A 27325-nucleotide genomic window follows, 5' to 3' on the forward strand; every position below is an offset into this window, starting at 1 on the left:
TATTATGAAGTTCTTTACAGTACAATAATGTACTCATATATAAACATACGCATTGTGTGCAGCATACATAATGGAGGTGCAATATTCAGAATCTTCCCATGTTAAATAGTAAAATGGTAAATGCTTTCTTCTTAGAGTTCTGTGTACAGCATGTCATAAGTAGCTAATGAAACCCACTTCCTATATAATTTCATTATTACACACAAAACACAAAGACATAAGAACAAATAGAAATATGAGTATATACAGTGAAAGTGAAGTACGCAAAAAAGCAGCAGTAGAACCAGAAATTGTTCATAACCTACCTGATTATTTTTATGCACAGAAATGATTGTTCTGCTTCAAATCTACCACTTCCCTATGAATAACTATCACATGATATGTCTGCATCCTAAAGAGAGTAATGCGAATACAAATATGAGCCTATCCACAGAAAGTACAGTAATAAAAAAAACAGCAGACCAATAAAAAAGTGTTCATAACCTTATTGATTGCCTTCACACACAGAAAGCATTGGTATCTTTCAAGTGTATATTCTCCCTATGTATATGTTTCATATGCTATGAGTGAACCCCAAATGAATTAAGGTAAAAACATATTTGAAGTACAAGTCTACAAATATAGTAGTTTTTGTTTTTTTTGTTCCTAAATCTTACTGGCTAAGATATATCACTAAATGAAAAAAGAGGGAGCCAGACATGTGATGTCATCAGTGATCTCATCAATGACATTTGTGGTGTCATCTTTGATGTCCTGGGTGTTAGTCTTAGCAATGCACGTAGGTGGCACGAGTTATGGTTGCTTAGTTTACCATAATCAAAGAATGTCAAGTGTTTTTCGGTTTTACTGTTAACCATAACGTCCCTTTAACAAAGGGGCTACACATGTGATATCATCAGTGATGTCATCAATGACATTTGTGATGCCATCTTTCATGTCCTCGGTGTAGTGTTAGCAGTGCACAGTGGTGCGGGCAGGTGTGGTTGCTCAACCTACCATAACTGGCGAATTTCAGGGGGTTTTCGGTTTTACTTTGAACCATAATGGCACGTTTGTAAAGTTTTTTTAAGGAATTGCATAGGTTTTTAGTAGTGCAACTTAACCATAACTTTTCTTTTGAATGAATATATATATATATATATATATATATATATATTGTTCAAATTCATAAAAAGAAATCTTTTAACTTTGCAAAACAGCCTGCTTTCTGATTCAGTGAGACCGGGGGGATTCTAAGAGAGAGGCGTGATATAAGGGTACATCATTCAGAAATAAAAGAACTTATAGACAAAAATATATAATTAAGGGTTCCAGCTGTGCATCACACGCTAGGCATTGACTTAGGTGGATTGCTGGGCTGAAATCATTTACAAGATTGGGGGCTTGTGTCCGAGATTTCTGAATTAGATATACCACTTGTGACAGTCTAATACAGTGTGCTAACTAGTGGGGTACATAATCCCTGCTGGGCTACCACGCTGTGTTATACTGTGAAAAGCACCCCTCAACAGGAACACTTCCAAGGAATTGGTCTGTTTAGCAAAACTAAAATAAACTTCTGTAAGTCAGGAAGGAAATTAATATTTCCAGAATGGCGACTGTGGTAGAGATGAATATGGCTAAAGAACACCCATTGCATACATTATTTGTAAGGGGTGAATGGACAGAGCATGATCAGAATGTGTGGTTTCAGGCAATCACAGAACAGGTCACTGCAACAGGGGTAAACATATGGCAAGACCAGGGTCCATTACATATGGCCTTAAGTGAACTATATATGGCCTCTAAGGCAAAGAAAGAGCAAAGCAAGATTCCCAAAATAGCGGCATATCTATACCTATATATTGGAGCAATACAGGACAAATATGCCGAAGGGCAAGATCTGGCAAACAGGCAACTGCAGGCATTAGAAAAGGCCCAAACTGATCTGGACTCTTCTGAGCAGAGGCTACAGAGGAGCCAGGAATCCGAAAATGAAAGTAGGCAGTACCTAACCAAAATAAAAGAGGACATGGGTATCCTGCAGCAGGAAAAGGCAGACCAGAACACCAGAATGCTGGCCCTACAGAATGAGTACCAAGAAAGTTTGGACTCTCTACTGCAGAGCCAGAAAAAGCTGGAGCAACAAATACATTTAAACAGGGCATGCGCAGAGCAGGTAGTCACCCTGCAAAGCCACCTAGACAGAGAGAAAGAAGAGAGCAATACATTAATTCTGAAAGACCTGGACACCCAGGCAGAATTGGATGAAGAGCGCCAGAAAGCTGGTGCGCTCCAAAGACAGAGGGACGACCTGGCGGCACAGAGGCAGGAAAGGGACACCATAGGCCAGGAAGTCTGTCATTTAAAAGAGAAAATACAAGAAAATCACCTGGTCCTTCAGGGACTGGGTGACATCCAAAAAGAGCATGAAAGATTGTTAGAGCACACCGGGAAGGTGGAGAAGGCTCTAGCAAGGAAGGACCAGGCCAGTATGGACAGGACTCAGGAGGTAACCCTCCTGCAGCAAAGACTGGCCCAGTGCTCTAAAACAACACAGGAAGCACAGAGAGAACATGAGGCTCTCTGTGAGAGCAATGACAGCCTCCACAGGCAGGTAGCTATGCAAGAGAGATTGATAGAAACTAGCAAGGTCTTGATTGAGGAACAGAAAGCTCAAATTCTTGCATGGCAACAGGGAGCAGGGGCTGACAGAGATGAGGTTCGCTGGGAAAGAGAAACACCTGAGCATAACCTCAGGAACCCTAGTACCAGAGGCCTTCATCTCTTCCAATCCCTGGACTCTGCCACCCCCATGTCCACTGGCGCACATGAGCCCAGGGCCATGGGGATGGAAGATTTCAATCCAATCAGAAATATGGGGCTCATAGACCAGCAAATCCCAGGAATGGATGAGCGGGCATCTGGGTATGGGTACCCAAGGACTGTGAAATTTAGTGGGGAACTCCATGAGAATAGGCCCACTAAGGGCATCCTGAAAACCTCCGCCCAGCTAGGACAGTGGGGGGGGGTACTCATCAAATCCTGGGAGCAAGGAGGAATCAGAAGACTCCTCTGAGCACCCCAGGACACTGGAGACTAGGTCCCCACATTCTGCCAGCCTTTCCCAGGCTCGCAGAATCCAGAAGAGCCTAGAAGACCAGACAGGCACCTCTGGGAGCAGTGCCTCTGAGTCAGAGGAGGAGTGGACCAGGGTTACCCGAATCAAAAAGGCCAATAAGGCAAAAAGGGCCTTGCGTAAGGACCCCCTAAAGCAAATCAAAGCGATAAGGAGCGTCATCATGCCCTATCATAAGAACGCTAAGTATTCTGTTTGGGAGCACTTAGAGCTCTTTGTGCAGATGATGGAAACCTTCCATTTGAAGGACACCCAGAGCTGTATTCAATATGTGAAATGGACCATCTCACCAGAATACTCCAGCTTCTTTGCGGGGCTGGAGGACCAAAATCATTCTAGATGGTCCACCTATAGGGCGGCCATCTTGAAGCATTTTTCTGTGCACAGAAATCCTCAGGAGGCTCGCAAGGCAGCCTACAACTTGCAATGTAGGGAGGATCAGGCCCCACAATAATTTGTGCAGGAATTAAAACATGCCTTTGCGCAGACCACCAGAAGGGTGCGCACGGACAGCAAAGAATTTGTGAATAATTTTTTCCGCGCTCTCCCCAAATACATCATGACCCAGCTAGTGAGAGATTTTCATGAGAAAAGATCACTAGACTGGGTCATTGAACAGGCCACACGAATTTATGAGGTGCAAACGCACATAGAAAACAAAAATAATGCAAAAAGCCCCAAACCAACCAACACCCCTGCTGCTGCTAAGGTGGCAGAGGTGAAGGTTACCCCCATTTTAGATTTGGAGATGGAGGGCCTAAAAACCTGCCTGCACAGCAGAATAATCCCGAGCCCAGAAGGCCCTCGGGCCAGTCACAGACAGGGAGCCAATGAGGTAGTCCCACAAATGGGATCCCTCACTCCCCTGACTACATAGATCCCCGCTACAAGGGGAATAGACCCCCATCCTGGGTTATGTGTGGACTCCTCCAGCCCCAGGGGGGGAATCCAACCAAACAGCAGCTAACCCAGGGAACTTCCCTCCTCACTTCCCCCAGGCGGGCAGAAATTCCCCAAATCCTGGACAGAACTTCTTCCCTAGGTACCAGCAACATTTTAAACCCCAAAATCATCCATCCTTCTTTCCCCAAGAGAAGGGATAGCTACCCTTCCAGGGATCAGCCCAGGGGAGACAACAGAACCCCATATCAGCTTGAGCGGGTGTCACAGGTAGAGCGCCAGGTCCAAAACATGGCACAGGATCTGGGTCACATGCTGAGGGCTCAACAGAACCCTCAGATGAGCATGCCGGCGCAGAATGCCTCAAACTCCGGACCTGGTGCTCCAGAGCAATGACGGGGGAAGAACACCGACAACCCACCGGTTCCCAGGGGGGAGGCTCAAGGGGAAGGCGGGTGTCAAGCCTTGGAGGAAGCTTCCTTCCCCACTTGTAAAAAGCCCCAGGAAACCCAGGAACCAGAACCAAAATCTCCTGCCCCTGAAAGTCTGCCACCCAAGGAGCAGAGGGGGGTAGGAGAAACAAAGAACCCAAACAGACCCATTTTGAGGAGGAGGTACAAATCTTCCAATTTAAAGGAGAGGGATCCTCAGAGGATCCTGGGAAAAGGATCTTCTCCTTCAGAGATGGGGGAACTCCTCCCAAAGAAAAATAGGTCCCAAAAGATCCAGATCCAAATCCAGACTGGGTAGATGTGGGGACTGAGCTAGTGCCGCCCATCATCCAACCCCAGAACCAACAGCATAAAAATCCCCTGGTTCAAACCCATCCTGGTGACTGCCTCCAAAGAGGGGTGGGGCAGCCTAGAACCGGAACCAGGGGAACCCAAAACCTCTCCCATATCTAGTTGCCACCATTTCTGTTCAGATTCCGAAGACTCCCCACAGAATTCTGCCCAAATCACCTCCCTATCAGTCTCCAAACCTACAAAACTAACCCATCAGTTGTCCAAAAATGTACATTATCTGTGCCCCCTTGAGGAGAAGGAAGGAAGATTCTAGGCCCCGGTCCAAATACAGGGGCAGGGTACCATTTTGGCACTGGTGGACACTGGACCCCAAGCTACCCTTCTGTCCAGAAAGGCCTTTGATAAACTGAGTTCGGGAAGGGGGGAGAATTACCAAATTCCTCTCACCCTTCTTCCTGGTCAACTTCAGAACTTCGACGGGAAGGAAATTCCTGTCGAGGGGACTGCGGATTTGGATGTAAAAAGTGGGCGACACAAGGTGAAGCACCCGGTCATAGTTGTGACTCCAGAGGGCACCCCTTGTTTACATGGGAATGACCTCCTGCAAAGGTTGTCACCCCTAATAGACTGTGTAAAAAAGGTCCTCTGGACCCAGACTAGCCGACCGATAAAATTAAAACAGAGTGTCAACCATGTTAGTTTAAATGGCACCTGCCACATGGTTGAACAAAAATCTGACCAAGTAGAATTTCACTTCCAGAACAACCAAATCCCAGACAGTAATAGCAGTAGGGCAAAAAACTGGTGATGGGGGTCCTCTCTATTTCTGAAAATCAACCTTCCTTCCAGTTTAAGGTGGCATTCCACACTGGAAGGAGACACGCTGAAATTCTTTACAAATTCACAATCTGAAATTCCCACTCCTACAGTCCAGAAAGATGAGAAATCAGCTCAGAGCCTGGCTGATATTCAGCAAATTGGAGAGCAGTTGTTCATCCCTGTTCAGTTAAATGAAGGGAAGGACTCTGTTCTCGCCCGAGTGTGTTTGAACAACGGTAAGCGCTTCATCAGCGAAGCCATGTCCCGCCAACTCCCAAAAGATCCAGCCATTCCCACATTCAAACTGATAGACAAATGGGAAATGGATCTGGAAACACCCAATTCCAAACACCTCCTGCCAAGCAGGTGTATGCTCAAAATCTCCATAGGCACAAAGAGCATAGTCCATAATTGTTGCGTCGTGCGAGATGTCACTGCCGCCTTTTACTTAGGCAGTGACATTCTCAATCGCTTTGCCATTAGTTTGGACCTAATCAACTTCAAAGCTTGGTCCCGATTAGCGGATAATCCCATGGGCTTTGATGACCCAGAGAAAGCATTTCAGTCAGCTCAACTGCTGCCTTATGCAGTTGAAATTCAGATTGGAGAGGAAGTCACCATCCCAGAAATGACCCGACAATTCTCCCTGGAATTGAAGGTTAAAAGACGATAGAAATTGAAAACCCTGACGCCTATATTCATCTAAATGATTCCTTCCAACAGCAAGGGTTGGGGGTAAACCCAACACCACTAGTCAATATAGAACATGACACCATTCCAATAGAGGTGGATAACAGCGACTTAAAGAGAATCACTCTAGCCGCAGGCACCATTATTGGAATGGCGGTTGATGACCGTCATTTTTCCATAGATTTAGGCAATGAACTGTTAGGACCAATCCCCAAGGACTGTTTTGACAGTGATAGTGATGACAACACAACACCAGACAGGATCTTTACCCGGCATGGGGGGAATTTCCTGGTGTACACTTCCTGCCCTTATGGTAGGGAAGATGTGACCTGTGACTTCAGGAGGGATTAGGTGATTTTCCAAGTCCGCGAGGACTGCCTTCCCCACCTGAAGCCACCAGTCCAACTCAGCACTCTGACCAGGGACTTCTCCACCCAGCTGGAGGAGGCCGCTGAGATAGCAAAACCAGAAGTCTTTCCAGGCTTCCTGCAGATGGTTGAAGAGAGAGTCAACCTAGCTGATGCCTGTGAGACTCTGGAGCAGAAGCAAAAGTTGAAACAAGTTTTCTTGGATTTTCAAGATCTCTTTGCAGTGGACTCATATGACTGTGGTCGCACTGACATCCACACAACAACCATTCCCATGGACCCTGGCATGACTCCAGTGTTTGTGAAGCAATATCATTTGCCTCTCGCATCAATGGAGTCCCTTACTGAAATAATTAAGAACCTTGAGTCCCGTGGGATAATCCGTCCAGTCCACAGCACCTTCAATAATCCGGTGCTGGGGATTTTGAAGCCAAACGGTCAGTGGAGACTCTGCGCCGACCTTAGGGAGCTCAACAAACGGGTCCATACTTTTCGGCGGCCTCTTCCCTACATTGACCAAGGGCTGGCCCAGATCCGAGGGCCACAGGTATTCATTGCAATAGACCTGACCAATGGATACTGGACTGTGCCTGTCAGTAGAGAGGACCAATACAAGCTGGCTTTCATCTTCGGGGGACAGCAGTACACATGGACCCGGACTCCCTTCAGATACATCAACTCCGGCAATGAATTCAACATTTATCTACATAAGGCCATGCCCGACCTGGGTGAAAGGGGTAACCTGGCCTATGTAGATGATGTTCTAATCAAAAGCTCAACCGTGGAGGAACACATAGCAGAGATCCGTTATGTTCTGACACAGTTGAGGGCTGCCGGAGCAAAACTCTCCTTTCAAAAGGCACAGTGGTGTAGAACCCGTGTCAATTTCTTGGGGCATGAGATTACTCCTCAGGGTCTCTGTCCCCAGGAAAAGAAAGTGGAAGCACTTCAGAAATTGAAAGACCCCACAACTCTGCAGGAACTAAGCAGCCTCCTTGGACTGACTAATTACAGAAGAAAGTTTATTGAGGACTACGCAGAGATCACAAGACCCCTGAACCATCTTTTGAAGGGGGGGGTCAAGTGGCAATGGGGTCCAGAACAAGCCGAGGCAGTAGGACAACTCAAAAGAAGCCTCTCTTACCCTGTCAAAAACAAGGAGTTCTTTTTGGAGACAGGGTTCTCTAATGCATGCTTGACTGCAGTATTATACCAAAAGCACGACAAGGTCAATAAAGTAATCTCCTATGCGAGTAAAGCTTTATCCTCTGTGGAGGAAAAATTCAATGATTGTGAGAAGGCACTCCTGGCAATGGTGTGGGCATTGAAGAATTACCGCCCGTTTATCCAGGGGGAACACATCATACTGGAGACTCCACACCAGCCTCTGCAATATCTCCAAAGTGACAGAATCCGGGCTGGAAATGTAAGTAATTCCCGAATTACTTCCTGGATTTTGTCAATGCAGGGCTTTCCTGTGGAGGTCAGATATGGCCAAAACAAGAAGAGTCCCCTCGCGCAAGGTCTGGCTGACTTGCATGATTGTGCCAGAGAAAACTGTCTTGAGGACGAAAGTCTTAAAATCAAGGACAACATGGAGGCATACCTCAATTCCCCACACAAAGTCTTTGAAGAAGACAAGTCTGGGGGAATGCTCACTATCTATGTGGATGGATGCTCCTACCATGTTGACAACAACGGGGAAAAAGAACTTGTGGCCGGCGTAGGGAATGCATGGGTGAATGAGGTCCCAGAACCCTACGCTGGGTACAAGATTGGTCCCCAAAGTAGTCAAGTGGCAGAGTTGATGGCTGTGCATCAAGCCATCCTCACTGCTGTCCAACATCAACTCCACGAACTGGTCATAATCACAGATTCGGATTATGTACGAAACGGGTTCGTGGAGCACATGGTTAACTGGAAAACCAGAGGCATGCTATGTGCTAATAATAAACCCTTGAAACATGAGAAATTAATTCAAAATATTGATGATCTGGTCACCTCGAATGGGATGACCATCTACTAGAAAAAGATCAAGGGTAATTCCAAAGTAGAGGGACCAGACAAAACTGGAAATGACTTAGCTGATGAGCTGGCTAAAACCAGAGTCATCCAAGGGGATCTAATTGAGATTGAGTCCCTGTTGGGGGAAATCCAGGTCACTGCCATCACTAGGTCCCAGACAAATGCTCACAGTGAACTCTCAACTGCACAATGGAGTAAGGAGACCCCAGATGCTGATTTGATTACAGCTCAAAAAGGGGATCCAATAATTGGTAAGTTCTATCAACACATGGAGGACCCTGAGAACTTTCCCCTGACGGATACCGATTACATTGGGAAAGAGGACCTCAGAGTGTTGATGAAATGTCCAAAAGATTTCAGAATCCAAGACGGACCTCCTGGTCCCTAGCTGGCCATGATCAGTGGGTGGTCCCTACCTCATTCCGAAGCCTGATGTTAAGTCACGCCCATGATGCGGCCACAGCCAGTCATAGGAGGTTTCATACAACACTTGAAATCTTAAGAGAGGTTGCATACTGGCCACACATGGGGCAGGACCTCGACCAATACTTGAAGGGGTGTCTTGTGTGTGCGCAATTTCAGCCAACATCCCTCACACACTGTGCGCCTCTCCAAAAGAGGGGGATGACACTGCCATGGTCAGATTTGCAAGTCGTTTTTATCGGGCCCGGGATTCGCTACTCTAGGGGAAATAAATACATGTTGACCGTGACATGCTTGTTTCCTAAGTGGATGGAATGTCTCCCGGCCCCAAATTGCAGGGCAGAAACAGCAGCTGCCCTGATGATCAACCACATCTTCTGGCGTTTTGGACCACCCCAAATGATCGAGTCAGACCGAGGTAGCCACTTCACTAGCAAAGTAATGACAAAGATGTGGGAGATACTTGGGGTCAAAAGGAAATTACACATTGCCTACCGGCTAGCCTCTAGTGGTGCAGTGGAGAGATACAACAAATCAATTGTGAGCATATTAAAAAAGTTTGTGGCAGATTCTGGCCCAAGTTGGGATATTCGATTACCTCTTGTCCTGATGGCCATCAGATCTACCCCTTCACCTGCAACTAAAATGTCACAGTTTGAGCTGATGACTGGACGCAGGATGGTGCTTCCCCAGCATCTGCTCTACAGAACTCAAGAGCAGACATTGATCAATGCCTCCACAACTTATGAGTATGTTGAAAATCTAAGAAAACACCTTCAACATGCTTTTGCCTATGCTCAGCGAAATCTAGAAAGATCTGCAAACAGCATGAAGACCCACTATGACTTAAAGACTACTAGAAAAGAATACCATGTTGGAGACCGGGTCTACTTATACAATGTCCAAAGGAACCAGGCGAAACAGCGCACATTTTTGCCTACCTGGAGGGGTCCTTTTGAGGTTGTAGGCAAAATCTCACCAGTCGCCTACAAAATCCATATCCCCAAAGACAGTTTGGCAGAGGGGGAAGATAAGTGGGTCCATATTAACCAACTAAAGTGTTACCATCCTAGGCACACTCTGCAGCAACTGGAGGAGTCTTCTGGAACCCCAGAGGGGGTCACTCCAGCTCCATAGAATCCCAACTCTAAAATATTCCATGTATATAGTCAATAAATTGCCAATAGAAAAATGTGTCCTGATTTGTCAAAATGTACGTGTCCGCCCCACTACATTAATAGTGGTGGGGAAATGTCTACAAATATGTTTTTGCTTTGTCATCCTAGAATTGGAAACAATGCAGACTAAAACCAAGGAGGACCACCCAGGGACCAGAAGGAAAGATCCAAGGGGCCCGGGGTATTGCTCCATACTCACATCAGGACTGGGCGAGGAGAACTGGTCGATCCACCCATGATGGAAGAAAAGATGATGAACTTTGCCATTTTTGGAACCAAATGAAAAGAGAATGATCATCCCAGTCTTGTGACTTACCATTGATGGACGTCAATGCCAAATCGCAAGGGGGGGCTTGTGGGATGTTCTGACCCACTAGGCTCTGCCCTGCAACATCACTGTGTGCTGCTTTCATCAGAAACAACAGAATGGGCGCCAAAAAGCCGGATGTGCGCTAAAAATCTCGGAGAAGTGCGCAAGGGAACCGGAAAAATAGGCCGCCAATCCATTTTGCTTGTGTCAGTGGTAGAGCTGGAGAGCACACTGCCAAAATCTGTCATTGGGCTGCCCACAGAGTGAAATGGAACTACCTAAAAAGGCAGAACCACATTCCAAGGAACACCCAGAAGTGCTTCAAAATCCGTTTTTCCTTGGCTGTTGAAATTGCAAAATAATGGTTCCCCAAACATCAGAAAAGATCTAACATCCTTGTTTGGTGTTAACCATCACCTTATTTAAGGAATCCTCATAAGCACAATGTCAGGAGAAGTACATTTCATCACAAAAATATCCCCATTTCAAAAAGGTGCTTGCCTGGAAAAATATGTCAGATATGGGCGCAGTACCGCCGCTCGCCTCTGTCAGAGCTGTCATTTACTTATACTGTTAGTTAAACTTGTACATTAAGATCAAATTGTGGAAAGGAAGAGACTTGCCATCAAAAGCAATATAGGTTGCTACAATTCAATTTCTATGTTTTAAAAAGACTGGAATGAAGGGATCTGTGTGTATATTTGTTGAAAATGTAAAGGTTATTTTAGCAAAAGACAATTTTAAACAAAGGGGGTCTTTCCGAGTCCGGCGTTAAGGGAAAAACGAGGCCGGTAAAGGAATAACGACTTCCTTTACCGTTACGGGCCATTCTGACCCGCCACACCGTTATTTACGCCACTGTAAACTACGATGGCGTAAATAGCGGACCAGTGTCGTGCGCCCGACACACCATCGCGGAAATAACGGGAAGGCGTAAACCATCTCCCATTCCAAGCAAAGCGAACACGGAAATAACGACCTCCACAAGGGCGCAAAGTACCTTACCGCCATGGCGTTAATACCGGCATCGAGGGGAAGGTGTTAACAACCCTGATCAGTGTTTGGAAGAGGAACAGGTGCACCCAATCAGCACAGGTGGAGGCAATAGAGTCTGGCAGAGCACAAAAGGAGCACACCCACACACCACACCCCCTCCCACACCAAGATGATACCAATTGTAGCAGCATTCCTGGAGCTGGAGGCCCTGCTTGCAAGGCAGCAACTACGACAACAGCAACAACAGCAACCACAGCAACCACAGCCCCCACCACAGAGGATACACAGGAGGAGAAGGAGGGTGAGACAGGGCCAGCATGCCCTACCGGTGCAGCCACCATTACCACGCCGGCAGCCCCCAATTCCCCGCATCAGAGCCACCCCCTTCAACCTCACACCAGAGCAGATCCACACCCTGTACTGGCTTGACTGGGACACCATAACCACCATAGTGGCCTTGATACATACCGACATAGTGAGCCTCATAGAAATCAGCACTGCCATCCCCCCTCTACTAAAGGTAGTGTCCGTGCTCCACTTCCTTGCCACAGGCACCTACCAGCATACAGTGGGGCACATGCATGGCATTTCACAGCCAATATTTTCCCGGATACTCAACCAAGTGCTGGATGCCCTCCTCAAGCACAGAAGGGACTACATATGCCTCCCCCGGACTCCACAGGAGATATATGATACCAAAGCTGCCTTCCATGCACTTGCAGGCATGCCAAATTGCATAGGTGCCCTCGACTGCACCCACGTAGAATTGGTGGTTCCTCATGCCATGGAGGTGCCGTATCGCAACCGCAAGCAATACCACTCCATCAACGTCCAGATGGTGTGTAATGCCAGCAAAGCCATCACACAATGCAATGCTCGGTACCCCGGATCAACTCATGACTCCTTGGTCCTGCGGAACTCAACACTACCAGGCTACATGGACCGACATGCCGGACAACGTACCTGGCTGCTTGGTGAGTAACCGTAATGGGCCATGGCAGTGCATTGGGGCTCTGAGTAGGTTGTCAGCATACCCCACTGTGAAAGGGGGTGGGGGAGATGCATACTCCACCCGGGAGGGAAAGAGGGGGGGGGATGCATACTCCACCCGGGAGGGAAAGTGGGGGGGGATGCATACTCCACCCGGGAGGGAAAGTGGGGGGGGATGCATACTCCACCCGGGAGGGAATGTCAACGCCATTGTACGTTGTGCACCTCACAGAACACTGTGCCCCATGACAAGTGGCACGCCACATTACCACCTAACCACACAGTTGTGAATACGAGCCAACACCTAATGGTACCTGACAAACAGTTACCCTGGCCAAAGACCACGACACATGCACCACACATCGGTGGACCTTACACACCGTAAGGTCATCGTGCACCATGCAGTGCAATAGCACCATGTCGCTGACTCCTACATCTCAACACAAAGGACAGTCATCCATGGGAGTGCATAGAGGTTAGTCTAACAGGAATCCTACTGCGTGTGACTGGTTCGGCACCTCCATAGGATAGCTGCCAATCACCATGATAGGGATCAGTGCTGAATGAAGGGTATGCTACCAACTACTACCAACACACCCTTACAGCAGGTCTTACGCAAGTCATCAATTAATGCAGTCCAACACTGCTGCATGCATAAACGATGCACATGCAACAAGACATGAGTGCGCACCATGACCCATCAGGGAGAAGCTACCCCCTCCATCATTCCATTGGCCAGCACACATGGCCGGACCAGTAATGGGTTGACTGTATCCAGGGACATGTGTGCATGGCCAGTCATCACCCGCTGCAATGTAAGACTAGCACAGTTCTCCACCATGAATGTACTAACACTTACCTTCATTCCACTCTCATACAGGTGATGCTGGCTACCCTTTGAAACCGTGGCTCATGACCCCGGTCCGCAACCCCCAAAACAGGCACGAGGAGGACTATAATAGATCTCATACCCGTACACGGGTGGTCATAGAGCAGGCCTTCGGCCTTCTGAAGGCACGATTCCGTTGCCTCAGCCGGTCAGGTGGGGCCCTCATCTACAGCCACGAGAAGGTGTCCAAGATCACCATGGCATGTGTAATGCTGCACAACATGTGCATCCGTCGGAACGTGCCACTGCCCCCTGACGTGGGACTGCTACCACCAGATGAGGAGGAGGTGGAGGAAGGAATGGCAGAACAGCAACACGGTGCCGATGCACGGGAGGGACGTTCCGTGCGACAAGCATTGATCGAGCAATATTTCTGAATCACAAGTCAGCTGAGGGGGTGAGGATGACAGGGCATTGGGCACTGGGTGTGGGGATACATGTACTACATGCACTGTGAGACATTAAAAGACACATGCACAATAATGAATGTCCACTCTGTATTGTAGGATAGACCAAACTGTGTATTGTATGATGATGTCCAAACGTGTACAACAGATACTTCACCCTCACCCCCCCTCCCCCTCCCCCCCAACTCCCACACACACCCTCAACCCCCTCCACCTCCCCCCCAACTCCCACACACACCCTCCCCCCCAACTCCCACACACACCCTCACCCCCCTCACCCTCCCCCCCAACTCCCACACACACCCTCAACCCCCTCACCCTCCCCCCACAACAACCCCACAATGTTCCCATCAGTGCAGCATTGGCCACATGTGTGTGGCTGCACGGTCAATGGGCACTGCCAGAGCCTGGGGCATCCCTTCCATTCCAGCGCATCATGCGCAGTGACCTACGGACCGGGCTGGTCTGCGTGGAGGAGCTCTGGGAGGGTGGCACCTCCTGCTGGGGCTGTGGTCTGGGGGGTGCTGCCTCCAGGGCATCAGCAATCCTGCCAAGCATCTCACAGATGCGGTTTGTGCTGGTACTGATGATCTCGCCCAGAGCCTGAAGGTCATTATGAAGCACCAATCCTGATTCCCGGTTGTCCCGGAGAAACTCCTCTATCATGCCCGTGAGGTGCTGGCAGTGCACTGTTTCTGCAGCCGATGTGGGCGATGTGGTCGGCAGGCTTCGTGTTGTTGTGCCTGCAGGACTTTCAGGACTTCCTGCAGGGGAAGTGGGCTCATGACAGACAGGTGTATCCCCTTCGCCTGTGAGCCCTGGGCCGTCACTCGACCCAGGGTCGCTATGGGCAAACTGGCTGTACGAGGGAGTGTCTGGACTCTGTACATAGTCATTGGGCTCCTCCACGTTGTCAATGGTGTTTGGTGATGTGCTGCCTGGCACATCGAGGATGCACATGGCAGCATTCTCCCCTGACGCACTCGATTCCTCATGGTGCAGCGTAGGGCATGTGTCCCGCAGAACTGCAGGCATGTCCAGGGCCGCGGATGGGGGTTGTGTACCCTCCATGGGGGTTGCTGGGGCAGGTGGTGTGGCATGTGCCTTCTTCCTGCTTGCAGGTGTGCGCTGTCCCCTGCCTGTGCCCCGGGAGGTACTTGTCCGGGGGCCTTCCTGGTCCTCACTTTCATGACCGGTGCCTGTGGGGGGCAAGAGAGAGACGGCATGAGCAATGATCTGGGGGTCAGAATTACTTCCAGACAATGGTATTACGATGGGATATCAGCGTTTTGGTGACATTTGGGTGCTGAGTGGGACTGTGATCTTTGCTTGGATGGGAAAAGCATACTGTCGGCAGGGTCACTCATGTTGGCGGAGTACTGTGGTGACTGACATTGACCAGCTTTTTGTGTGGCATGCCCAATATGGGTGTCAGCCTTGCACCTGACATCATCCTGGGTCCCAGTTGTTACGGCATCATTGGAGGGGGGGGGTTTACCCAAACATGATGTGACTGCTTGACCAGCCCTTGGCGATGACTTGCATTAGAGATGCATGTACTGTTTACACTCATGGCACTCACCTGCGTCAGCTGATGAAGGATCACCGCAATCCATATCGCCGACACCTTCGATGGCTCCTGTGCCCATCATCTCCGCACATGTTTCCTCTCAGGGCATCATTTTTATGGGTGAGGCTGGGCCTCCTCCTGTCTTTAGGGCCAGATTGCGGTTTGCTGAGAGGACGGCCCGCACCCTCAGACGGAGGTCATCCCAGCGTTTGTGGCAATGCGTCGTGCTGCGGGGGGTGTTTCCGACAGCGCTCACCCTCTGCGAGACCAGATCCCATATCTCCTTCTTCCTGAGGATGGTGTGCCTGCGCATGTCGCTGCTGAAAACAATCTCAGCATGTTCATGCCGAGTATCGACGAGTACCTGGAGCTCATCCTGGGAGAATTTCTCCTTCCTGATGCGCGCAGCACCCTTTTTTAATGCTTTTGGCATGATGCTGGTCTCTGGAGTCTATTTTGCCTATCACAATATGCCCACGAGTCCTGTATGGAGAGGATTGCAATGGATTGTGATTTTAAAGATGGCCGCCATGATGCTTCCCGTTCCTGTTCGATGACGTAATTTCCGTCTACGGTTTTTACCGGTGCCCGTAATTTACGGTCATCGTTAATTACGGGCACCGCTATTTACGCACTACGTGGAGGGCGATGGTGTTAGTTACGTCTCGGTTGTTGTCGGTAAGTGGTTTGACGCGCCCTTTACCGGTATGGCGCTAGGGGGTGTACCGGCATGGCGGAAAGCACGTGCCCGCGAGGTCGGAATATGGTGCTAATTATGCCCTGCTACCAACGCGGATACGGTACTTACGCCATGCCGGTAAAGTCAGAAATTTAACACGAACCTCGGAATGAGGCCATTAGTGTTTTACAGTGAACACTGGACTTCAAAAGCGCATTCCACAGTTTGCTCCAACAAAGGGTGCCTTCCTTTTGCTCTCTGCCCAGGAACTATCATTTAGATGTTAATGAAAGGAGGAGTGGGTTTTGCACTGCTTCTCTGGGAGAGAGACAATAGGCTTCCAGGACTGAAAGGGAATGCAAATTCGGGTGTCAACAGAAACCAACTGCCAGCAGGAAGAGAGCCTGGGACTGCTCTGGGCCCAGCAAACCATGGGGACGGGACCAGACAGATTTGTGTATCTGAAACTGTAGAAAATATCTTTTTGAAATAGACTCCTAGAGAACTGTGCAAAACTTGTAAAAATCTGTAATTTATAGGTTGTTAATATGAAAATGCTGCTCACAGTTTGAAACTACTCTGAACTCTGTGCGATGTTCAGAGACAGGACTACCGATATGTTGATGTTGTAGCAATTGTGATAATGCTAGAAATATGAAATGTCACAGGATTATGCCCAGATGTCATGCGCATGTATGGAGAAAAATGTGGACAGATCTGACACTGGGTACCCAACGAAAAGCGAGACAAACTGTCAAATTTGAACCAAAGCACTCACTGAGTTGGGACTCAGACGGATACGTGCTCTACTGAATATGTGATGTGAATATGTATTATTAGCAAGCTGGTGATATTGTAAATATGATTTATGTGAAAAATAGATTTACTGTACTGAAACAAAGGGGAGGTCCTCCCTGGATTGTAAAATGCCACATCATCATGAAACCATGTGTTCCTTCTCAAATCAGGAGAGGGGAAAGACTCTAACCAATAGGATTCCTAGAGGGTGTGCCTAGTATAATTCAACCTACCCACCCCTTTGGGAAAGACATAAGTGGGGACAGTTTAGGACCTAGAGACACACAGATTCACCCATCAACTGATTTACTGGCGAAGCACTCTGCAGGAGAACCCAGATCCAAGACTCCAGAACTTTGAAAACAGAGAGGCCCAATTCCAAAGCTGAACCCTTCTCAGCTTGGCCTTTAAAATCTTGCAACCTGATTTAACCCGAGACTTCCAAGGGGCACACCAAAAATTGAACAGCCGGGCTGTGCTGTTTCTGCTTTCTTGCCAAGAACTCTTGCTAGAACCCAGAGACCCAAACCAGTAGAGCAGAGCTGTAACCTGAAAGCTGCAACCCAGAACCAACCCATCAGATCCAGTCCAGAGTGCCGTGCAGTGTCCAGAGTGCCGTGCTGAGTGCAGAATCCCAGCGCCTGAATCCTGTCCGTTGGGCTAGCAGAATTCCAGTCCAAAACCTTTGACCAGATCTTTGACAGGCCTATTCCAAACCATAGTTGTGAGTATCTATAGCATAGAATTGTCCATAGCCAGTATCTTATCCTTAAGTAATCCTATCCAAACCATTCTATCATATCCAGAACTGCATTGTAGAATCTCTTTTGTTTTTCCTGAATCTTTCCCTCATACATATAGTCTTTTGATAATTGTAGTGATAAATTCATCTTTGCTAATATATTTGCTGAAGAAAGGCAAGCGTCTCGGTAGGTAGAAACCATCCGGGGGCGTCACTGGATCGGTGGCTGTGCTGTCGTGTAGCTCGTGGCTTCATAGACTCCCTAGTGTAAAGAAATTCCTGTTTGTAATTTCAAAAGCGCATCTTTCATTTGAAAATCCTGACTCTTTCTGAGAAAAACCGACCTCTACTAAAACCTCTGTAATTTCCATACCGTACATGCTAGAAACAAAGTGTCATTTTGAAGCTAACATCCTCAGCTTTCCAACAAACCCAAAACCGGATTCCAAGTATGCCGCAAATTCGTGTTTGGCTCAATTTCAACACGTGTAAAACAGCTATTCTTTGCATCCGACCTCAGAATTCAGTTTCCAATCTGCTAGTTATTCAATCATCATTGCTAGTGTTTACCTGAAACTATACTAAGCGACTCCCACTAGTTTTGAATCCAATTTAGAGAATTAAATCCATTTTTCAGTGATTTTTCCCATTCATTTCAAACCACACTCAAAAGCATTTGACCTTTTTTGAAATCATTCCTGTTTCTCTATGCTTGCTGGGGGGAATTGGGATTGAAACTGTACTGGTTGAGATTGTTTATTCCTGAAACCTGTGTTCTCTCCTTCCATCTCTTCATCTTGCATATTAGGGGGGATTGAGTAGTGTACAGGGGGGGAAAAGTGACATTACATCAATCGCTATACAAGATATCCCCAAGGTTGCTAATAAAACCTGTATCTAAACTCAAGATGCCTAGTAGAGTACCAGGAAACTTTGCATCTAGGAAAAGTGCCTGATTTTATGGGATCAAACATTCGGATTTTAAGGAGGTTGTTATACCCCTAATGTTGGAATTTAAAATCAATGAGACTATTATGGGTTTGCAAACTCATTTGGTCCCAGGCTTCGTCTTCTAGGATTTAATTCAGAGCAGACTCCAGGCTTTGTGTTCTAAGATTTAATTCAGAGCAGACTCCCACCTACATTTGGCAGTTGTCAGTCCTCATATTCTACAAGCAGTAACTACATTCTTCCTCCAAGGCAGTGTCTCCAGCATGTATATCTAGCCTGAACAACATAGTTGACTATCTCACTGTCAAGGGGACGAGGGGCTATGGTTAAAGGACTGACTTCTTTCGATTTTCCCCTCTATATCTATAATAAAGGCGAAGTTGGGATGCACTGTTGACACAGTCCCCTGCATTGATCTAGAAACAGGACTATTGCTCCCACAAATAGATTCTTAAGTTTTACTATGCCTAGCCTGGCTGATTCTCTAACAAGGGCCAGTTTCTCCATAACCTTCCATCTGTCTAGGTGAAGGTGTGACAAGTAAGGTGATGAGTTATCAAATAATGCATAATATTTACTATACGTATTACTATACTCTCCGATGTGATAGCAATATTGACCCCGGCAGTTCTAATGTGGAGATAATGGCGGCTGCTTTTTCCTATTCAAGCCAAACAAATGGGATAGGGCACTTCCAGGACGTTTCAGGATTAATTTAGAAATTAAATAGTGACTCTTAAGAGGAGGAACCAAAAGACATCCTAACTCAAATGATATAGTCAGAGGGCTCACTGTGTGTTCCATAAGGGTAGCATATGTGACTGCATGTCTCCCCCAAAGAACATGAAACAGTAACATCCCCATCCCCCTCCCTCTCTGTAATAACCCTCAACTTCTAGTGAATGATGCCCAGATAAACTATCCAACCCATTGGAAGTAAGGTGGTACATGCTTTGTGGACAGCCAATGTAACAGCCGTTCCAATCTCTCAAACAAAGAACAGAGCATCTGAGCGTCTAGACACCGGTAGACAAAGTTCATACGGTTCAAATGTCAGGGCCAGTCAGCACAGTGCCACCTTTTGGTGCAAAACAACATGTATCTCAGACAAGGAACAATCGGAGAGCCATACAGGGCAGTGTAAGGGCAGCACACAAAAAGATTATGACCAGGTCAAGCCAAAACGCCTTCATGTACATTATTCTGGGCGACTGGCTGGACCAATGTGCATTTTCATGACATGAGGGGCCTCATCAGGCGATGTAAAAAAGGAGATTTGTATTCATGCACAACCTTCAATTTGGAAGGGACCAGCAATTTGGCGCCCATTTAATGAAGCATCTTCTGGACCCCATAAATGCATTACCTAGTGATCTGAGCAGAAAGACTGCAATTTAGGAAGAATTAAATTTTGTCCAACTGGACCGTCTATCACCTTTTTCTCTTGAAGCACGAAGAATCTGATCCACGCCACAATAATGAACGTTTCGGACAACAATGATGGGCCAAGGACTGGGAGCAGGTGAGCATCATAGTCCCTCTATGGCCATTCATTCAGAAAGTGTTGTGAGAAAAAAGTTCTACATGATATCCAAGCATTATTTGAAAGAATATCTCCAATGGGACCATAGGGGCCCTTTCTGGTAAGCAGAGAATATGTGTATTGTTTCTTCTGGACCTGTACTCTAGCTCACTATGTTTAGATTTGACACCAAATTCTTCTTTAGGGTCGTCACGATGGATACCACTCTCTGCAAGGGTTCTTCCACAGTCCCTATGTGCGCCATTGGCCTTGTTACATGGGAACATCAGTGGGTTTTTTTTGTACGGGAGGATTCAACTTCTTCTGTGAGGAAGTCTAACATTTCATTGATAGAGTTGATGCTGCCCTGAAGGTGTCTCAAGGGCCAGGCTAAATCACCCCCATCCGTGGATCCCATTATTGAGTCGTGTGTGTCATTTTCAGGGTGTTCACAATCCCTTCTAGTTTAATAATCAAACGTGTCCTGCTTTATGGATGCTCCGGCATCCTTGTGACCTACAGATAAGATGGCATGGCTCTCCTCTGCTGCTCAGGTCCCATGGCCTACAGAGTTCAATGGAAACCCACAGATGAGTGTGTGGCAGCATAGGTAGAGTCCATAATATACCACAAGAGGGGCACGGTTAAGCGACACCCAGGAGTGTGACACAAGAAACAAGCAGCATGCAAGCACCCAGGAGTTGTGACATTTGCACACAGCCTTTGCCTGCAGTGTAGGTGTTAAAAGCACCCAAGGTGCAGTCATCCCGTATTTACAGTAGGGCCTTGGATATCCATACAGCCAGGTCCATTGGGGGCTCCAGCATCCAAGTTCGATCTCATTCCATAAAGCAATGAAGCCTGTGATTTAGCATCTGCTGGAGCAAGATATTGGAGCCAACTGCAGCGCTCAAGGTTGGCAAGCTGCACTGGAAAGTGCCGTCAGGTGAGGAAGTTGGGCAGCCTCTGCATCTCGGGCAAAGGGAAGTCCTTCCGCCATTCCTGAAGTGTCACAGCAAGAAGCGGTTAGGGTCTCTGCAGGTCTCAGCCATCCCAGGACACAGGCGGGAACCGGGGTACACTTGTGTCTCACTGCTTCAACTTCCAAATAAGATGATGGGTATTGTGAAGTTGAGTGCTGGCTGAAATTAAGACAGGTGCTTCTGATGTGAATCTCTAGAAGTTGATTGAAGCATCAAGGTAAGACTGGGGCTCACCCCTTCCAGGGCTTTTCTCAACTGCTCATTCTAACTGGATGAAATACTGATGTCACTACATTCTACATTCTAGAAATGATGAAACCTACTTACAAGAGAAAGCATGTGAACTATGTACAATGTGTATGACTTGAAATTACATTGCATGAAAGTAAATAACTTTACAACAATGGGTAGCTCCCCCACTCACCGTGCGGGTCATCACCTAGTATTGAGGAGTAACCCAGTAGCAGCTCCAGGAGATATGAGGGGTTTGGTGTCCAAAGGCCCTGAACAAAAGGGCAACTTTCAGGATTCCAGGCTGAGAAGGCTTCACCTGCAGCCTGCACCCCTTTGTTCATGGCCCTCTCCCGGCCCCTTTGAAAGGCTCCATCCCATACCCCTCTCCACTGTTTAATGCACTTCTGCTGCCCTCCACCAGCTTCCACCACCACACTGCTGCATGCTCTGTCCTCCGGCTGCCTCTTTCTGGCAGTCTGGACACTGTAACCCCGGAGCCCGATGCACAGCATGTCGCGTTTTCGAGCATGTTTTGTGGCTCAGGCTTTTTGGGTTGCTGTATCTAGATGGCGAACAATCTGGGGGGAAGGTGAGGGTCTATGGAGATCTCATGACACAGACAGCAAGGGGGCATCAGGTTCTCCACAAAATGGCAGATCCACAGTCACAGCAGACTCAGAAACTAGCTTGAAGGGCAGTTCCGGTCTTGACAAACACTGTTCCTCTTCCAGTAGTTCCTATAAGGTAGCCACCAACCTCTAGTGATGCTTTCTGCATATCTAATCCAGAGGGCCTTGGGGGACCATCCCATTTCAAGAAGGGGATGCTCGCAGACAAGGAAGCCAAAATAGGCCCCAAGTCAGGGGATGCATGTTTATGCAGCCCCCACCTAGTGTTTCTGTTTGGAGCAGTACTGAACAGCTCCTTTCTTTCAGCGGCCTTGCCCACAGCACTGCTTCAGTGGTCAGTGCTCTCTACATGCCACCCAATCGTCATGCAGCTCCTACTCTTTTTGTCAGATATGTCACCACATGGACTCTTTGGGCATACATAAGCTGTCAATCAACCTCTTTGGGTAATGGGAGGGACAGCCGGTGCCGGGCAGGACTAAATGAGCTGGAGAAATGTACACAAGGTGTTTGTCCTGACCTCAAAAATGTAATTGCAGTCAATTCTTGCAATAATTATTCAAACCTTCAAAAAGAGCCCAGTGAAACATCATTAAAGTTTGTGTCACTAGGAGAAATCCATCCATACACAAAGATTTAGCTACATCCGCCTTTTTTATTTGGCTATAAATGTAGATTCATGTGTTTTTAGTAAAGAAAGAAAGGGGAGGGGGAAAAGGAGGTGCTCAGACGGAATGTGAGAACAAATCTGTAAGTAGTACATACAGTCAAAACAGAGAGGACAAAATCATTGTTTGTCATATGCACAGTCTAGTACCCATAGATACATGGCCTGACTAGTATTGCTTCATATTAGTCAAACAAATGAAATAATTATGAATTCATTGGGTACAGACATTCAAGAATTGAATGCTGTGTCCCCAGGTTCTCCAGGTCGGACGAGATATATACATTCCATCCAGTGTTTTAAATACAACATTTCGTGCATAATTGGTAAACAATGTGCGTAGAGAATGCATATATTTCAAGCTGATACACATTAGACACTGGGTGTACTCTGAATGGGGGCACCACAAATGCAACAGGAACCAAAGAGAGTGGTTTTGGGTTGCTGTCCTAGTGGCTGGGTACTGAGACGGCAGGAATCTGGTGTATCGGTCCACTGAGGGTGGAAGTGTGACCTCAAAGCGGGGTCTACCAAAGCCTGGCAATGAGGGATGACCAAGAAACTGGTCAATCAACCTCTTTAACTTTCAGCCCGACGCTCCCTTTAATAAAGACGGATTTTGTTATAACATTTTCAGGCAGTGCAGTGTTTACCACTGTCAACAGCCGGAGAATGCTTAAGCAACCCCTTAGGTTTAGTCTGTCCACACTCTGCAGTCAGTGATCCTAAAAGGGAATGGCCACCCCTCTCGCTGTTTCTCCATGAATCATCTGAAGCTGAGCTCCACACCTCATAGCGATTTATTGTAAATGTGTGGTTTCAGTGATGCGTCACTTCCTTTTGCATGCAAAGAACATTGCGATCCAGCCTTGTTTGGCACGGCCATCTTGTGATAACGGACAGTCCGACCTGGAGAAGATAATATCATCTGCTCTACTGGCGCAGCTCATCGAACATGCCTTCAATTGGCTTGTTTATCCACCGCACTGCTACGCTCCCTCAGTGCCTTGACGCAATCGAGGGAGACGCGGAAGACACTGGCCCCTCCAATGCATATCAGCACAGCCTTTCTCAGCTCTCGCGGTTTGCAACTCTTTGCAAGGCTATGGGTTTTCTATACCAAACCGCTTTCTACATCTTTGTGAAAGTAGAGCATCCTCGAGCTTCCGCTGCATCAGTCACAGTGAGCGTTTTAATTTAAAAATTATATATTTTAATGAAGCATGATATATTACTGGCGGAGGCCTGCATTGAGGGATGAGTAGATTTTGAATGACAATGTTTTGGAGAATGGAAGGATAGACATCTGGTGCGTCTGCATTTCAGTAAGCAGCCTCAGGCAATGCAAATATTTAAATAATAGCTAACATACTATCCATTAACATGTGCTGTGGGAAAACGTTATTTGATGAACATTTTGTACACAGCTCTCTGAATTTGTTACTTTTACAATCTGTGAGTTTCCCTTCTTGAATTACTCTTAAATTCGCTAATGCATTGTTTATACTGCTTCTCGCAGGTTGGCCACACTACCAAATTATTTCTTACCTGCCCACATATTTAAACTTTAGCATGAATGGTTTGCATGCCTTTATATCGGAACCTGAGTATAGTGAGGCGATATGACCCGAAGCTACGGGCTGACCCTGTTGGTAGCGGCCCCAGTGGTCGAAGTGGGTGGGAGCAGTCAAGAGTGGTGCTTCTCTACTTCTTTTAATTAAGTTTTACCGTTGCTATACTTTTATTTTGACAAAGAAACCGTTCCGGAACTGTTTTGTTTTAAAATAAAAGTGTAGGAAGAAGCTGAAACTTGCACTTGCACTGCACTGCACTGGACGTTCCCCTAAACAGCAGGCACATGTGTTTTGGGGTTTGTATTGTGCGTGGGAGGGCGTGTGGCGATGGGGTTTGTGGGGAGCGGTGCAGACCAGTAGGGAACATAGTTGCACTACTTCTTTTCATACACTTCGACCACTGATCGTCCAGCCGCCCAAGTTAAGGGCCCGAGCAAAGCAAGAGTAGTGGTGTGGAGAAGGTTTTCTGTCTTTTGGAATTACCAATCGTGAACTATACTTTTCTAGGATGTGATCTCTTTCATACTTGTAATCAAAATTGTATTTCAATGTTCAAAAGTAATGTTGGCTCCCTGACTATGCTTCAAGATTAGGCGTGTTGCTAACTTCTAATATCTCAAGAGACATTCAGAACCATATCTTATTAAATTTAGCAATGCTGTCAGTTTTGGTGGCCCTTGGTATTCATGCAAGAGAAACATCCATTACAGATTAAACTCATTCTCTGAAAGTGCATCTCATGTTTATTCTGTAGACCCCACGCCACCTCTTGTCTCCGCCTACTGCTGCAATCCTATGATTATGAATGTCCCCCAACCATCTCTCTATTGTTGAAATCCAACTTCTTGCCACAGTGTTCAGTTTTATCACTACTGTTGCTTACTTGTGTCTCTGCCAGGCTATGTCTTTCACCTGCTGAGTTAATTTCCGCCGTCACCCCCAACTGCTGAGAAGTTCCACAAACTCACCAGCTTTTCAGTAAACAAACCTTTATCTCACTTCTGATCATCTTCCCTCTGGATTTATATTGTAACCCCACACCAGGAAAATACATTTCACTGATTGATTGATTGATTGATTGATTGATGTTATTTACAATACGCCTATACACAAGTGTTGAAAATGTGTTACTTCGTGTCCTCTGTCGATCCCCTTTAAGAATGTGAATGCCCCACTATCATATTTCCTCTTTCACTTAGATATTGTAATAGCCCCCATAGGATTTCGGGTTCAACTCGTGTTCTATGTTGGTAGCCCATCCCTGATCTCCTATTCCCCCCTAAAGATGCTTCTCCCCAGAGACTCACAAGACACTTCAGTAGTTCGTCCATCTGTGGGACAAGTAGCAATTCCGAAATATCTGCCCTACTGCTTATGCTGCTGCCTATGTCACTGCTTATGCTGCTTATGCTGCTGCTTATGCTGCTGCTTATGCTGCTTATGCCACTGCTTATGCTGCTGCTTATGCTACTGCTTATGCAGCTGCTTGTACATCATATAACTCATCTGTCCCCACCTTTCCATCTGATACTGGTGGACCACTGTGAGGCCATTCATGAGGACAGCATTGTCCCATTGCAACTGTTCCTTATTTATTCATCACAAGTGCCACATTTAGGTTGAAGGCCAGGTTTCCCTCCTGCTGAGGCTGCTAGAGGAGGGGTGCATTGATAGAGAAAGGTTTTATGAAAATCAAGTGCATTTATGTTAAAGAAACGAAAGCGCCACTTCTTTCGTATGAAGTGCCAGAGAGTCTCACCTTGCCATACCACAGGAAGTAATCAGTTTGTGTCTTGAGCAAAAAGACATCATTTGAGTTGAGCGAGGATGCAAATGCTGGCACCTCCACTGCCTTGGTGTTTGAGTGGTGTGTTCCGTGGATCTGGAACAGTCTCACTGGTGGCTCTGGCTCCACGTTCCCCTTACGGGATGTCCCGCCCTGAACGGAGGAAAAACACACAAACGTCTAAAGTTGCAATAGGGCAGATATCCCTGGCTGCTTATACTGGAGAATCTATCAACCTGCAATTGCCACAAACAAGAACGAATACTGCCCAGAGGGACTGAGAAACATAGCCGAGAAGTTATGAATTTACATTTCTGTATGTTTCAAGTGCTACCCCAACTCTAAGAAGCAGAATTCAAATTCTGTTAGGCGAGTGCAGTTTCTCAGACAAGTAGGAGAACTAGAATTATTTGCCAAGTGCAATCACGGGGTAACATAACTGCAGATGAGACATCTATAATTCTTCATAAGGTTTATTGTCTTCCTTTGAGTATTTGACCAATTCTAACTACTGAAGAAGTGTCAACAGGGACATCTGCATTCCAAAACCCAATGAATCGAATTTCACTTCCCTACTATGTTCCCGCTGACTTCCTTAGCTGGCAAAGGTTGCAGGAGAGGTCATTCTAACCATCTGTCGTCCATAAAAAATCATTGATCAACCCACCTTCTCCTGTGAACAAACACCAGATCCCCACCTCACAGCACTTCATTTTTACCATGCAGTATGATCTGCCTCCCTGCACCCTTTAAGGCTCATCTGATGATGCTCAATACAGTTGTCTCTTTTATAAATCACTTTTTCTACCCAAAGTTTCAGGTTCATCCTCAAACACCACCACTCTTTAGCCTCGGGTAAGTGTGTGTACCCTTGCGTACCTCAAATAGCACAAGCTTCCCTTTGAAGATGGCCATGAAATGTCGAGGTTCTTTGCCCATGTTCACTCGGACTTGGACCGGCTCCCCATTGAAATCTTGGTCAAGCTGCACAGCCAGGAATGCAGAAGCTGCCAGCTCATCCTGGGTGGCGTGACGACCCTGGCGCAGAAAGGAAGAAGCATTAGTGAAATGGAAGCCTACTAGTACCATCTGTGTGGGGTCAGAAATGAGAGACAGATACAAAGTTGTAGTGTTCTTAACATTTGCCATGTTTATTAAAACACAAAGCGGGGGCAAAAGGCCTATCTGTCCCTATCCCAATGAGAATGACCCTACCTACAAAACACTAAAGCAAGTTGACCTTGTGTCCGAATTACATCTGACCCTCAGACTAACATACAAAAAATGTGTAGGGTAAATGTCTCTGGTTCCAAGCTAACAAACAAAGAGTG

The 27325-nt window shown here is 47.0% G+C and overlaps 1 protein-coding gene across 4 annotated transcripts in view; it reads right to left on the reverse strand.

The window, feature by feature from the left end:
• Positions 1–27325, reverse strand: part of AVIL (advillin) — a 289148-nt gene that overhangs the window by 58723 nt on the left and 203100 nt on the right. For all 4 annotated transcript variants that reach the window (XM_069653359.1, XM_069653362.1, XM_069653361.1 and 1 more), the window contains 2 exons: positions 26874–27032; positions 25968–26147 (listed from right to left, as the gene is read on the reverse strand). In XM_069653359.1, coding sequence (XP_069509460.1) covers positions 25968–26147; positions 26874–27032 — 339 coding nt within the window. The remainder of the gene's footprint in view (positions 1–25967; positions 26148–26873; positions 27033–27325) is intronic.

Source organism: Ambystoma mexicanum, chromosome 3q (assembly GCF_040938575.1).
Source record: "Ambystoma mexicanum isolate Mex_15411 chromosome 3q, UKY_AmexF1_1, whole genome shotgun sequence".
Lineage (NCBI taxonomy): Eukaryota > Metazoa > Chordata > Amphibia > Caudata > Ambystomatidae > Ambystoma > Ambystoma mexicanum.